This window comes from Chaetodon trifascialis, chromosome 12 (genome assembly GCF_039877785.1).
Source record: "Chaetodon trifascialis isolate fChaTrf1 chromosome 12, fChaTrf1.hap1, whole genome shotgun sequence".
Lineage (NCBI taxonomy): Eukaryota > Metazoa > Chordata > Actinopteri > Chaetodontiformes > Chaetodontidae > Chaetodon > Chaetodon trifascialis.
In genome coordinates this window covers 16,258,183-16,271,919 of record NC_092067.1, presented here as the reverse complement: position 1 = coordinate 16,271,919, position 13,737 = coordinate 16,258,183, and the positions used below count along the sequence as shown (strand labels likewise).

Sequence of the window (13,737 nt, the reverse complement as noted above, 5' to 3'; positions counted from 1 at the left end):
GCTTAAGCAGGGTCTGTTGTTCTTCTACAATTGAGTACTAAACATTTACACATGAGTATGATCTTACGTTACTTGAGTGTTTCTATTTTCTGTTACTTTATGATTTGACTTCATCGGATTTAGAGAGAAGTATTCTAGTTCCGGGGAGAGGGAAGTCTGGGCGTCCCTGCTCAGACTGCTCCCCCCGCAACCCGGCCCCGGATAAGCGGAAGACAATGGATGGATGGATGGATATTCTAGTTTTTTATTCCCTTACAAATTACAAAAGTAATTTGTGTCTGTAATTGAGTCCTAAAAGTCTTATTTTCGTAAAACAAATGAAAAACATACACAAACACACACACACACACACACACACACACACACACAAACACACACAGCCGCCGAAGTACTGAACTAATGGCGTGTGGCTTCATATTTCAACTTTTCTTGACTTTTGCATTTGACCGCAAGGTGAGAAGCACATGAATAGATAAGTAGACATTGCGGAATATATTTGGGCTGAAGAGCCAGCGTCTCTGCTGTCTCGATCTTAATCCTCTTGTTGCTGATGTGTTTCAGGACTCTCTTCATTCCCTGATGGCCACACTAAGTGCCTCCAACCCCTTTTTTGTACGCTGCATCAAACCAAACATGGACAAGGTAGGTCATGCAAATTTCATTGCACCAAAAAAAAAAAAAAAAAGAAATGTCAGAAAGCCCTGCCAGGTCTTGTCAAGGTCAGCGCTTGCAAAGTTAAACCTCCTTGGTGCTATACATAGCTCCCATTTCTCAGAGCTAATATTTAGTCTCATTACCACAAAGTCATAGACATGTTCCACCTGAAAAGGAACTTTTCTTTTTGTTTTTGCTGCAAATTTTCACGAGTAATAAACTGATGCTGCACGCCTGCTTTGGCGCAAAGACTCTCACTCCTCACATAAAAGGCCTGTGTACCAGCACATTCCTACCACTTTATCCCCTTTACCAGAGGTCAGAGGTCACTGCTGGCCACTCCAGCTGCAGCGGCTTGGCTGATGCTCTGCTGATCTGGCTGCATCAGTGGAATGCCAAGATAAGACTACAGTGCTGTGGCTGAGGTGCAGCCAGCGGGACGTTTATTTACTAGGCCTCCTTTCCTCCGCTAATCTTTACCACATATCTGCAAACCTTTTCAAAATCTGCACTTATCCAAATTTACTGGATTTTGGATAGTTGGAGCTCTCTGTGTGAGAGAGTGAATTGACTGCTCTGTAATCTAGTGACACTCTTTCTGCTACTGTTACTTATTAAAGTGCACAGTGTGGTGATTGTCTCCTTGCCTCCCACACCTGATGCGTCATTCCCCAACTTCTTGCTTACTTATCACCATGGAAACTGCACCATCTTCCTCTCGCCTTCCTTTTCTCTACCTGCCGCCTTTTCTCCATCTCTCTCTCTCACTGGTTCTGCCTCACGTTCGTTCACCTGGCCTCGGTCGGTTGAGATGGAACAAGCCGCATTTCTGTAAATCCTGCAGAATGACAGGACTGCGTGCACGATCCTCACGGGATTGCATGCATGCAAACACGCGCCGGTATATTTGTGTGATTTGCATGCACACACTCTCCTTGGAAAAAATGTCATGGAGGGAAGGGTCGGCTTGTTTTCGCTCAAACAAGTCCACATGCCGTACCTCTTACAGCTGCCTAAATCCTCTGCTAAAGAGCAGAGTTCAGAGCCCCGAGGGGGATACACCTTTATGTGTGTGTGTTTAATTACGACCATGAACACATGCAAGCATACAAGTGCCTTTTGTATCCAAGTGTGTGTGTTTCCATGCATAGTAGCATTAGCCTGTAATTAGACTGACACATTTTGGGAATGCTGCAGTCCTGTGCGAGGCTTATCCAGTGTCGTGTGTCCTCTGGGTGACAATGGCCTTCGCGTGGTCCCCCCTGTGCGATTGGACAGCCTGTGTAGAGGTGTGAGGCGGCAGACATCACAGATCTTTCTGATAAGCGGGGCCTGAGGATCACTGGTAACACAGAGCTGTGAACAATGCAGCTGATTATTCCAGAAAGAAAGGTCTGCCCGGTTGGCAAGGTCTTGCCCAACACTGTTCAGGTTTCTCTCTGATGGCGTGTGTTTTCTTTTCAGTAACCTGATTGTTAATGTAAAATGATAGCGCTCACCATGGTAATTTACTTTTTAGTTCAAGTTTAACTTGACTCAGCAGTAAGTTCTTTTGAATTAGGTGTGTGGGCTCAACATTTGGAGGACTGTGTTTGCCTGCAGTGTTTAGCTGCCCCATAGCTTCCTCCAACAGATAATCACCAAAACATCAATTGTGCTGAGTAAAGCGTTTATGCGGGTCAACTTTCAATGCATAGCTGCTGCTGGAAAACGACATTATCGAGTAAAGATAGAGCTGTTAGTGTTAGCAGACATTTTGGTGCTTGTAGTTTTCATGTTGTTTTGTTGTTTGTGATCTACAGAAGGCCAACCAGTTTGATCCTGATGTGGTCCTGAACCAGCTGAGATACTCTGGCATGCTGGAAACTGTCAAGATCCGCAGAGCTGGATTCCCTGTCCGTCGAACCTTTAAGGACTTCTACAGCAGGTCAGCAAAACACCAAACCAATACTGTACACGTCAAGGCTGAATTATGTCACACAATGGAAAGAAACAGACCAGCCAAATGAAAGAAATCAACCTCTCGCGTGCTGAAATCCCAAATAAGGAATTTTGCCTTCCGCCGTTCAGTTTATCTAAATGTGTTTCGGTGTGTGTGCGTTTGTGTGTTTCCACAGGTACAAGATGATCCTGAAGAGCAAAATCCACTCAGACGATGAGAAGCACAGCTGCTCAGAGCTTCTCACACTTCATGACAAAGCCAAGAAAGAGTGGCAACTGGGGAAGACAAAGGTGGAGCGCGCACACACACACACACACACACACACACACACGCACACACACACACACACACACACACACACACACACACACACACACACACACACACACACACAAACTCCCACACACACATGCCCAAACTTGTTTTTGTCACTCAGGAGTCACTTAAGCATGACTTACATTCATGCCCTGGATACTCACAGTAACCATAACCGCTGCCCCATCCTAGCCCCAACCCTTAACATAACTTTCAAGCTTATCCCTAACATTATCCAAAAACAAAGTCCTAACCCTGAATTTTTAGGTTTTGCTTTGTGGGAACCTGCTTTCTGTCTCCAGAATGGAAGACGAGTCCCCGTTATGCAGCTGTGTGAACATATTTTGTCCCCAGAGTGTCATTAATACAAGCACAAGCTGGGCTGAGGGATCAGGTGAAATGTCATTATGTTTTCCACTAAAATGGACTCAGCAATCAATCACCTACATGCCGTTCAAAACATGCCCAACAACACAGAAATCACTGTTTTTCTCATATTTTTCTAAATGTGTGGGATACAGACGATGAGTCTGCAGGAAATCATGATACACTGGTTCAGTCTGGTGTCTTCTGGGAATGACTCTTTCTCAAGAAGTCAAGCTGCTGTCATTCCCGAGCTGTTAATGTGTGCCACAGTTTGGACGGCCCCAGCTGTGACTCATGTCCCAAAGATTTTTCTGGCCGGTTGTGGTCAATCTACTGCTCTCCTGTTGACAACCACACAGTTACATGGCTACTCCTAAAAACCCTGACACCAACAACTGTTACTGTAACTGCAGCCCAGCGCATGGGCTTACAGTAATCCTGAGGCAGCTTTATTGTAGCTGGAAGAGTGTTAGCCTCTTGACACTCACCGATTTAATAAACTAAACTCCCGGCGAGCGATTTGGAGGCGGTGATGAAGCGTTGCAGAGGTTAGAGGAAAGCCACATCTCATGCATCCGTCTTTAGAAAAATCTGTTGCAGCTCTTCTGATTCTTATCTTTCCCCTCTCTGCACCTCTCTGCTGCCTCTTAATTTCAAACAATCATCTACTAACCCTCACAAAGCCCTTTCTTTTTTTTCTGCACTCTCATTGAATGATTAACCTTTAATGATTTGTTTGATCCAGACAGCAAAACCTCTTTGCTTCATGTTGAACTCAGCAAAGTTGCAGCAGCAGAGAGGGGATATAAATAAAACAGTTTTATGGGCTTTCTTAAATATCAGCTTGTCACTAAATCCACATTTGTCCCACTGTTACATCCTGCTCTAAGTTGTGGTTCCTCCGGCGGCCGTTAGATCACTGAGACGTTTCAAATTTGTTGGTTCCCTTTTGGACAGTTTTGTTGTAATGCCCTGTTTGGCTGGCACACTATGAATAGCATCAGCTGCACACATGGCATGCTGAAATATACGTTGAGACCGAAAATGTTTGATGTGAACCACATGTTGGTTCATAATAAACATATAACCGGTGCATAACCACTAATGTGCACATGCCTGTGTATATTAAAGTTGTCACACATGCACACAGTTTGTCTGGAGTCGGAGTGTATTGCTGAGTTCAGAGGGAGAAATCATTTTTCCTGTGTGTGGGTTAAACTTTTTTATGCGTCCAGGGTCAGCTCTTTGACCTCTGGCTGACTCTGCTGATGATTGCTCCACCTTACACTGTATATATAAAGAATATATATATATCATGTGTTTTATACTTACATAGAAGGAGAAGGAGAAAGGAGAGCACTGTTTTCAAACTCAGTCTGGCTGAATCTGTGTCAGATTTTGTGTGTTTTTGACAGCAGCGTCATATTTTTGGGCTCAGGGAAATGTAGTGTGGGTTGTGGGAAGGGGGCTGAGAGACAGAAGGGGGCTACATTTCCTTTGGAGAAACAATCTGTGTGTAATTATATACGTGCTGATTGTGTGCAGAGGAAGTGTGTGCCCAGAATTAGGGGCTTGTGTGACGTTGCACGGATTGTGTGTGTGTGTGTGTGTGTGTGTGTGTGTGTGTGTGTGTTTGCAAGCCATTTGTTTTACAGACGAGGGAAGGATGTGGACGAAGTGGAAGCTTCCTCCTCTCGCAGACTTTACAGAGGCAGGCAGGGCCGCAGCTGTGGGATCCTTTGATTAGTGGAACATCTGGGACACAAACACACACACAGTCACTCAAAGGTCTCTCCCCCTTGTAGACTCAGTTGATCCTAAAGGCAAGCAACAGATATCGCATTATCACATAAACCCAGATAGGCAGCTGGCTGGTTCTCCCAGCCTGCTCACATGGTCAGACAGACCAAATCTGATTATGTTTATAATGTCACATCGCTACTGTGTGTTCATTTCTCGCTTAAGGTTAGGAGGAAGTGTAGGCTGTCAAATGTCCCACAGAGGCTGTTCCAACTTTGAGAAAGAGTCTCCAGGAGCGAGGGAAGGGTTAACTAAACTCTTCCCTTCATAAGAGCAAGGAGGGGTGTGGCTTTCTATCTGGACACCAGCCACCATCCCTCCCCCTCATCCCTCCATCCCTCCTCTCCCTACCTCTCCCTCCCCTCCCTCTCTGTGCCTCTCTGCCTGTGCACGTCAGTCGAGCTACCAACGCAGCGGTAGCAGCAGCAGCAGCAGCAGCAGCAGCAGCAGCAGCAGCAGCAGCAGCAGCAGCAGCAGCAGCAGCAGCAGCAGCAGCTCAGGAAGGACGCCTGAACACAATGAGGCTCTGCAGCAGCGGCATTAGCAGCGACACTGCGGTCTCGGTGCCAGTTTTCCCCTCTGCTCTGCTCTGCAGTCAGGGCGAGTGGCGAGCCTGCTAGCCTCAGCTGCACCACAGCTTCCTCTGCAGCGGGCACAGACTGCTGCCAACAGACAACAGGGGCCCTTCACATCTCTGTGGGCCCTCTTTTGCAGCCTTACCAAGAAGAGGAACTAACCCATCCCGTTTCCTTCCACCCCCCCACACACCCCACCCCCCATCCTCCCTCTCTGTGTCTCTCTGTCTCTGTCACTCCCCGTCGGCCGTGGCGCTGCTCGTCCCGCAGGTGTTCTTGAAGGAGGCCCTGGAGCAAAGGCTGGAGAAGGAGAGGGAAGAGGTGCGGCGCAGGGCTGGCATGGTGATCCGCGCCCACATCCTCAGCTATGTGGCAAGGTGAGCGGTGGAGTGTGGAGGAGGGGTGGAGGCTGAGTGGCAGCGACAGTTGTCAGTGTTTATTTTGTAATAGAGGTGTACAGCCTGTGTGTGTTTGGGGAGGGCTTGGATTATGTGCATATGTGCATGCCTTTGCACACGTGTTTACCTTTTTGTCTGTGTGTGTTATGTGGGTTCATATACAGTAACAGAGCATGTTGTACACACACAGATTCTCTAGTACATGAAAGGTATACAGTTATTTCAGTTCAGTTGAGCGAAGTATGTATGAACCTCTTCAAGCTTGCTGACTCGCCAGTGGTTCACTTATTACAGACTCATGCATTGTTCAAATCTACTGAACTTTCCCTACTGAAATTCCCAGAGTTTCCAAAGATACCAATTGTGTCAGCAGAATTTTGGAGAAATGTGTCGCACTTACTACAAAGTTCTTGGACTCCACACAGGTGTGCGAATCATAAACTCTGATTGCAAAAGAATATACAAAAACCTGCACTGTGGATCACTTTTACTCACTTTGTTAATGATGTTTCAGTCCTGAGACCCTAATCAAGTACAGTCTTCTCAAATAATATTTTGTTTTGAACATCTGAGGAACTGAATGTCATTAATAAAGTGAGTGGACAGTGTACAGGTTTCTCTTGTTCTTTCACAGTTGGACAAATGTCTAAAATGATGCACAGGACATCTAGAGTCGATCTATATGATATAACAGTGCCATAAAAAACACACAAGTCTTTAGATTGAATGTTTCAGACAGTGAGGAATAAGATCAACCTTAACGCCACTTATGAAGTAAAAGAAGGGAGGAACTGCAAGTTATATGATGATCACAATGTCTAAAGCACTTGGCAAGTATGTTTTGAAAAGACCTGATCTGGAGTGATGTGCACGTCACGCCCCTTAGTTGGACAGACTTAGTTATATGCGGGCATGAACAAGACTTTAATTTGTTGCTACACTATCAGCCGTTCAGCTGATGTTTATTTTCGCTGAATAAATCTCAACCTTTTCAGCCTGAGCAGCAAGTTTCTTTCACCACTCTGCCTGTCAGACACGACATCCATCACTGTGGTGGTTAAAAAAACCTGCACACGCAGACACCCCGAGGCATGTACCGTAATATAGATGTGCCCCACCTGCGTGCTGCTCTATGTAAGGTCACATACAGTCCTCTGAAAGGCTCCATTGGGAGAGTATAATGGGACTGATGACAGCGTCCAGGTTGCGAGTTCCCATCCCTTCAGAGCCGCTCCTACTAAAGACAGAGGCTCGGGAAGTTCCCTAAAGACACAAGTAAAGCCTTTGTATTATTCCTTGTAACATTATCTCTGTCCTGAGACCAGTCAGAGGCCATGGAGTGATTACTGTGGAGACTAGGCCAGAATAAGGGTCAGAGAGTCACAGCAGTGTGTGTGGTCCTTTACAAGTCACGTGCGTTTGTGTGTGCGTGTGTTTTATACGTGTGTGTATTCAATGCACAGTGGGTGGGTGATGGGGCTTAGTCACAGGGCTAAACAGAGCAGCCCACACGGCCGCAATGGAACAGCACAAGCTCATCAGACTCTAAACATTGCGCAGTTCACAATGTACAGGCTTTTTTACCAGTGTGTTTATTTAAACAGAGAATACCAGCGGGCTGCACAAGCGTCACAAATATGTCTGTGGTGACACACAATGTTCTCAGATAATGTTGGATTAGATACGGGACTGTGCTGCGATGCTGACTGCCAATGTGTGCCTTTGATTTCTTCATCAGGAAACAGTATAAGAGGGTTTTGTCCAGCGTCGTCACCATCCAGAAGAACTACCGCGCTCACTTTTGGAGACGCGCCTTCCTGCGCCTGCGCGTGGCGTCCGTCATCCTGCAGAAACACCACAGAGGCCAGCTGGGCCGAGCCCTCTATCGCCAGCTCCAGGGGGAGAAACAGAAGCGAGAGGAGGAGGAGAGGAGGCGAGTAGAGGAGGAGAGGCGGAGGATGGAGGAGGAGAGGAGGCAACGGGAGGAGGAGGAGGAGAAGAGGAAGAGGGAGGAGGAGGAGAGGCAGCGGCAGATGGATGAGGAGATAAAGAGGAGGGAGGAAGAGGAGGAGTTGATGAGGAGGGAAGAGCTGAGATTGATGAAGGAGAAAGAGGAGAAAATGGCGGCTAAAGCAGAGGAGAAGAGGTAGAGTGATTGACTTTTTGTGATACGTTGAAGAAGTGTTTATTGATGATCTATCATTCCTTCATGAGTACGTTTGTCAACCCAATGTCTTTCATCTTGTTTGTAGGAACTCGCTGGTAAACGGCGTTTCTCAGAAGGTAAATCTTCAATTAACCCTAAAAACAAAAAAATATTATTCACATAACTGAGCACATCATGAGACTTGAGTGTGGTGGCATAAAGTATTTGAATATGTCTCTCCGTCTTTCCTTGTCCCGTCTACAGAAGGAACTGTCTCAAACTCTGTCCAACAGTCACACCTCCGAGGAGGAGAGCCGTCAGATGGAGGAGATCCTGCGGCTGGAGAGGGAGATCGAGCGTCTGCAGAAGCAGCAGGAAGACGGCGTCTCTCTCCTCGGAGATGTCTCTCAGGAGGAGCGACGCCAAATGAGAGACGCTGAGATCTACAGACTGGAGAAGGAAGCCTCCCGTGTGGCGACAGAGTTTCTGGAGCTCCTGGACTTTGGCGGTTTGGAGCCGTCCCTCTCGAGTGAGGAGAACCTCCACGACCCGACTGAATCTACCGCCCCTCTGGCTGAGGAGGAGGTGGATGAGGGTTTCCACGCTGAGGACGAGTGCATTCCTTTGCCTGACTTCCCTCCTCCGGCTGTGGTTCCTCTGGACAAGGAGGTGTTCCACAGTATTCCCCCTCCTCCACCTGCTTTTGCAGAAGGACTAGTGGACACCCCTTCCTCAGCCTCCTCTCCTGCCCTGGCAAAGCTCTCCTCACTTACCCCCAATGGACTGAGCAGCGCCCCTCCTCACACAGACTCCCAAACCTCCAGAGCTTCTCCTCCTGCTGTAGTCACTAATGGAGAAAGGCAGTTGTGCCAGACGGCCAGCAGGGGGTCAGACTTTGAGCCTGTGAGCGAGGAGCCGTCCCACTCGAACCTGCCAGACACAGAGTCGGACTACGACCAGGAGGAGTTCGAGGAGGCTCACGGGAGCTCGGGGGCTAGCATCAATGATGGCCATATCACAGATGAGGAGGTGTTACGAAAATCCTCCTGCACCCAAAACAGCCTGGACTCCTTCAGAGGCAGCTCGGACTCGGTGAGAACTGCGAGGCTAAGGCCGTCGCCGCATGTATACGGATATTATTTAACACGAATGCCCCCCCCCACATGGCGTTTGTTTTACAAAATATCTCCGTACACACATGAACTTAAAAATGATTAGAAAACAAGCATGCCAGGTCAGCAGGTGGCGATAAAGTGAACGTCAAACCCCAGAGAAGAACATTCTGAGCGTGGCTTATTTTCCTTGGGTGGTAGTCACTTAAAATCACAAACAATAGTAGCTAATTGTTAATTTACTTACAGTTATTAAACAGCACAAACTAACCAGTCGTTCACTATTGTTGTCTCAGATGTGTGCTCATTGCACAAAGCAACATTGGATGCGTGCAAATTGGCATCACCATTTCCCAAACACTCCATTTTACATAAACGCATGGATACACAGAATCTGGAGTTTGAAAAATCTGCACTTTAGAAAAAAAAAAAAAAAATTTCTCTGTTTTGGTGACCTAAAACGCTTCTTTCCCAAACGCAGGGGAAAATATCCGCGTGGTCGGGGTCTAAGAATCATTTCTATCTAATGCTACACATCAAATCCAGATGGGTAGTCGTTTGGAGTCCCATCAGAGGGACCAGTGGAAGTAGATTTTGTAAATTACAGACATTCCTTTTGGAAAAAATGGACATTATGAGTGACTTGAATTACAGTTGAAATGGAAAAATTCAGATTTTTTAAGTATGTTTTGCCCTCATATTGTTTCCAAACATGGAAATTGCTGCATTTTCCATTTCCATGTCAGATCTAACTTAAGGCATTGTTCACACATACACTGGCAAACACCTAGATTTCCTCCGGGTATATTATTCTTCCCACGCATCCACTCAACACCTAAACTGCATACCCAGTATCCAGTGTGCACATGTGCAAGCCTGAATCTCTCTCTCCTAACATATCAAAAAGCTCAGCTCATGTTAGGATCACAGTGAAACACTGTTGCAGTTATTTGTTTTGGCTCTGCTGATGAGCATGTGAATCTATTCCCAGATACTGCGAGTCAAGCAGAGACCTCAGACACTGTCAGATCAGCAAAATGTCAAAGGGAAAGGAGGGACTCATTGTGTGTGTGTGTGTGTGTGTGTGTGTGTGTGTGTGTGTGTGTGTGTGTGTGTGTAGATGTGTATATACCAATTTTATGACGATGTTGACAACATAGGAACAACGAGGTCAGACAGATTTTGGCTCTGATTTAAACACTGAAATTGCAAAATCTGCCTTCTTGACTCCAACTTCCTGTTGTCCTCAGGAACCCCAACCTATTCTTTCTTTAAACTGAATTACCAAAGTGCAGGTTTTAATATTTAAATGGGCGGCACACTTCTTGCTCACATCAATCGCTTCTAAAATCCTAAATGTTGTTTGTGTTTCAGTTCATTGACAGCGATGAGGACAACAATGGCTATGTGGACACAGATGAGGAAGTTTCCAATGGCAGAGTGAATCTGCTGAATGGCAGCGGGCCTCCGTACTTCCACGGCTACCTCTACATGAAGAGTGAGTAGTTTTACCAAATCACTGGCCAGAAGCCACGCAGATGATTTATGTGCAGCTGAACCCGGATTGTGTGGTTGTTTCGTCAGTTTTAGAAACGTCAAACAGGCTTTCTTTGTCTCGTTCTTGTTTGCTTTTCTTTTATTTAGGTTTTAGTGCTCGTCTGCTCACACTGTATATTTTTGTTAAATGCAGTTTATTGTTTGTTTTTCATGTATTGTATTGAATGTGCGTGGGTGCTGTTTTCATTTTGAGATCTCGCATGAAACAGCATAAATAAACTGCCTTTCTTCCTCCCTCGGCCCTCCGCGCCTCTCCCTCTCTCAGGTGGTCTCATGATCCCTTGGCGTCGTCGCTGGTGTGTCCTGAAGGACGAGACCTTCATGTGGTTTCGGGCCAAGCAGGACTCCGTCAAATCCGGCTGGCTTTACAAGAAGGGAGGGGGTATGTCCACCTTGTCTCGGCGCAACTGGAAGATGCGCTGGTTCGTCCTGCGGGATTCGAAGCTCATGTACTTTGAGAATGACAGCGAAGAGAAGCTGAAAGGAACCATCGACGTTCGCACAGCCAAGTACGTGTAAAAAATCATGCTTTTCTGTCTTTTTGGTCACTTATATCGGGGGTCTGATTATTATTTCTCAAAAGAAATGCTTCACTAAGCTTTGGTCTACTTTGGGTCTCTCTGCAGGGAGATCCTGGACAATCACGAGAAGGAAAATGCACTGAATATTGTGACCGAGGAGAGGACATACCACATCTATGCAGAGTCTCCAGAAGATGCCAGGTGTGTTATTTCCATATATTCTACAGAAATAGTCAACTAACTGTGGCTGCTCTGTAGGTGGTGTTTTCCTTGGTCAGCGTCTCTCTGACAGTGATGTGTGGAGATGAAGTTCCCCCTTGTGGTCGCCAGTGGAAGTTCATGGTGTAATTTTCAATTACATGTTTGCTGACTTTTACTTTCTGACCTCCCTCTGACCCCATCCAGTGGTTGGTTCAATGTGCTGAGTCGGGTCCACAGCGCCAGCCCGGAGCAGCTCATGGAGATGCACCACGAACAGGCCAACCCAAAGAATGCAGTGGTTAGTGCTGTTTTACCTCTCTACTGCCTGGGCCCCAGCCTCAACTCCACTTTTCAACAGTAATGATGGTGAATGTAACTGAATCAGATGAAGTATGATGGTCCAGATTTGGGTCATATAGTAATTTAAGATGAAGAGGCAGAATACACACACTGGTGTATCATTGTTCATTTTTATGTATGTCAAATGATTGCATTGTAGTCATAAATTAAACAAGGCTGAAAAAATAGAAAGCAGCTAACAAATATATACAGCAGGGGTCTGCCATATGAGAAAATGAGGTATAGGCCTGCATGTGCTGCTGTGTTGGAGGTTAATTATTAAATGTAATGTGATTCACTGTCAGAGTTAAACAAGTGTTGGGATTAGACATCTCAACCTCATGAAGCGATTGCTAAAATTGCAGGAAGTGAACAAATTTCTCCCCCAAACTTTTTTTTTTTTCAAGCTATTACTTCCTTCCCTTTTCATGTGTGTGGACAAGGGCAACACCCTGGATTCACTCGAGGAGGGGCTGTTCAAAAATCTGCCATTGTCTGTATTCGTTCCGCTCATTGTGCCTCACGTGAATTTTGCCTGACTTTCGAGCCGTTCAGAACAGCTCTGCACACATTTGCCTTCAGACTGCATACCAGCAGACCATGGCCAGCAACCCCAACTCCCTCTGGAACCCCTTCTCCTTTTCACTCCAGCCCTCAAGGATCCAGTGTGCCAAATGTGCCTGTTTCTACATCTCCTTGACACCAAGAACTTTTTTTTCAAGTATTTGTCAGTCATTTTCTTTTCTTTTTTTGTAACCTTTTTTGTTCGCTCTCCCCACAATCCACTTCTCCAGACCCTTCCACATAACCCAAAAACAAAGCATTGCACTAACAAGAATGTATAACTAACAAAAGACTAAATGTGTGGAAGACGTTACAGTTCATGATTGAGGCCTTAAATCATACTTTCAGATTAAAACTGCTCTCCGGTGTTTACTGTCAGGTTAAGTTAGTTAGTTTTAATCATAGAAAAATAATGCAATTTGAAGAAAACCCACCAAGGAAAATATTCGCTAATGAGCGAACAGCTAATAACATTATTTCACTTCACCCACTCTTTTCTCTGTCCAGGGCACACTAGATGTCGGCTTGATTGATTCTGTTTGTGCATCAGACAACCCCGACAGGTGAGGAACGACCAGTAAAGTTAAAAGATGCATTGATGCAACAGCCTGAGTGGTATGACACCGTGTGCACAGTATAACAACATCTGTATGTTGTGTTTCGCAGACCAAACTCATTTGTGATCATCACCGCTAACCGGGTGATCCACTGCAACACAGACACGCCCGAGGAGATGCACCACTGGATCGGCCTGCTGCAGAAATCCAAGGGCGACTCCAGGGTTGACGGGCAGGAGTTCTTAGTCAGAGGTCAGTCAGCTGAGACACACACTCATTGAGAGGGGACTCATGGACTTATGATGCAGTCGGATACTAAAATCTAATCTAATCCACTCTCGCTTATTTATTTATCCTCTTTCAGGCTGGCTACATAAAGAGATGAAATCAGGAGCCAAAAGCACTTCTCTGAAGCTGAAGAAGCGCTGGTTTGTTCTCACCACTAACTCTCTGGACTACTACAAGTCGTCGGAGCGCAGCGCCTCCAAACTGGGAACTCTGGTCCTCAACAGTCTCTGCTCTGTGGTGCAGCCAGATGAGAAGGTCTTCAAGGACACAGGTCAGTTCAGATCAACCTTACTTATCTTCCCAGTTATCAAGGCAAATATACGACTATGAGTTTAATTTGGTCATTTTTCAGAGCACTTTGTGGAGAAGAGTGATTTTGTTTCTAATTGCTTTCTGCCTTGT

At 46.1% G+C, this 13,737-nt stretch overlaps 1 protein-coding gene across 1 annotated transcript in view; it reads left to right on the top strand.

Moving 5' to 3' along the window:
• myo10l3 (myosin X, like 3) overlaps positions 1 to 13,737 on the top strand; it is a 57,486-nt gene that overhangs the window by 38,129 nt on the left and 5,620 nt on the right. The window contains exons 19-32 of the mRNA XM_070975631.1: positions 562 to 642; positions 2,457 to 2,581; positions 2,772 to 2,886; positions 5,923 to 6,029; positions 7,789 to 8,196; positions 8,303 to 8,333; positions 8,461 to 9,288; positions 10,683 to 10,806; positions 11,131 to 11,374; positions 11,492 to 11,587; positions 11,792 to 11,885; positions 12,998 to 13,053; positions 13,157 to 13,299; positions 13,412 to 13,606. Coding sequence (XP_070831732.1) covers positions 562 to 642; positions 2,457 to 2,581; positions 2,772 to 2,886; positions 5,923 to 6,029; positions 7,789 to 8,196; positions 8,303 to 8,333; positions 8,461 to 9,288; positions 10,683 to 10,806; positions 11,131 to 11,374; positions 11,492 to 11,587; positions 11,792 to 11,885; positions 12,998 to 13,053; positions 13,157 to 13,299; positions 13,412 to 13,606 — 2,647 coding nt within the window. The remainder of the gene's footprint in view (positions 1 to 561; positions 643 to 2,456; positions 2,582 to 2,771; positions 2,887 to 5,922; positions 6,030 to 7,788; positions 8,197 to 8,302; positions 8,334 to 8,460; positions 9,289 to 10,682; positions 10,807 to 11,130; positions 11,375 to 11,491; positions 11,588 to 11,791; positions 11,886 to 12,997; positions 13,054 to 13,156; positions 13,300 to 13,411; positions 13,607 to 13,737) is intronic.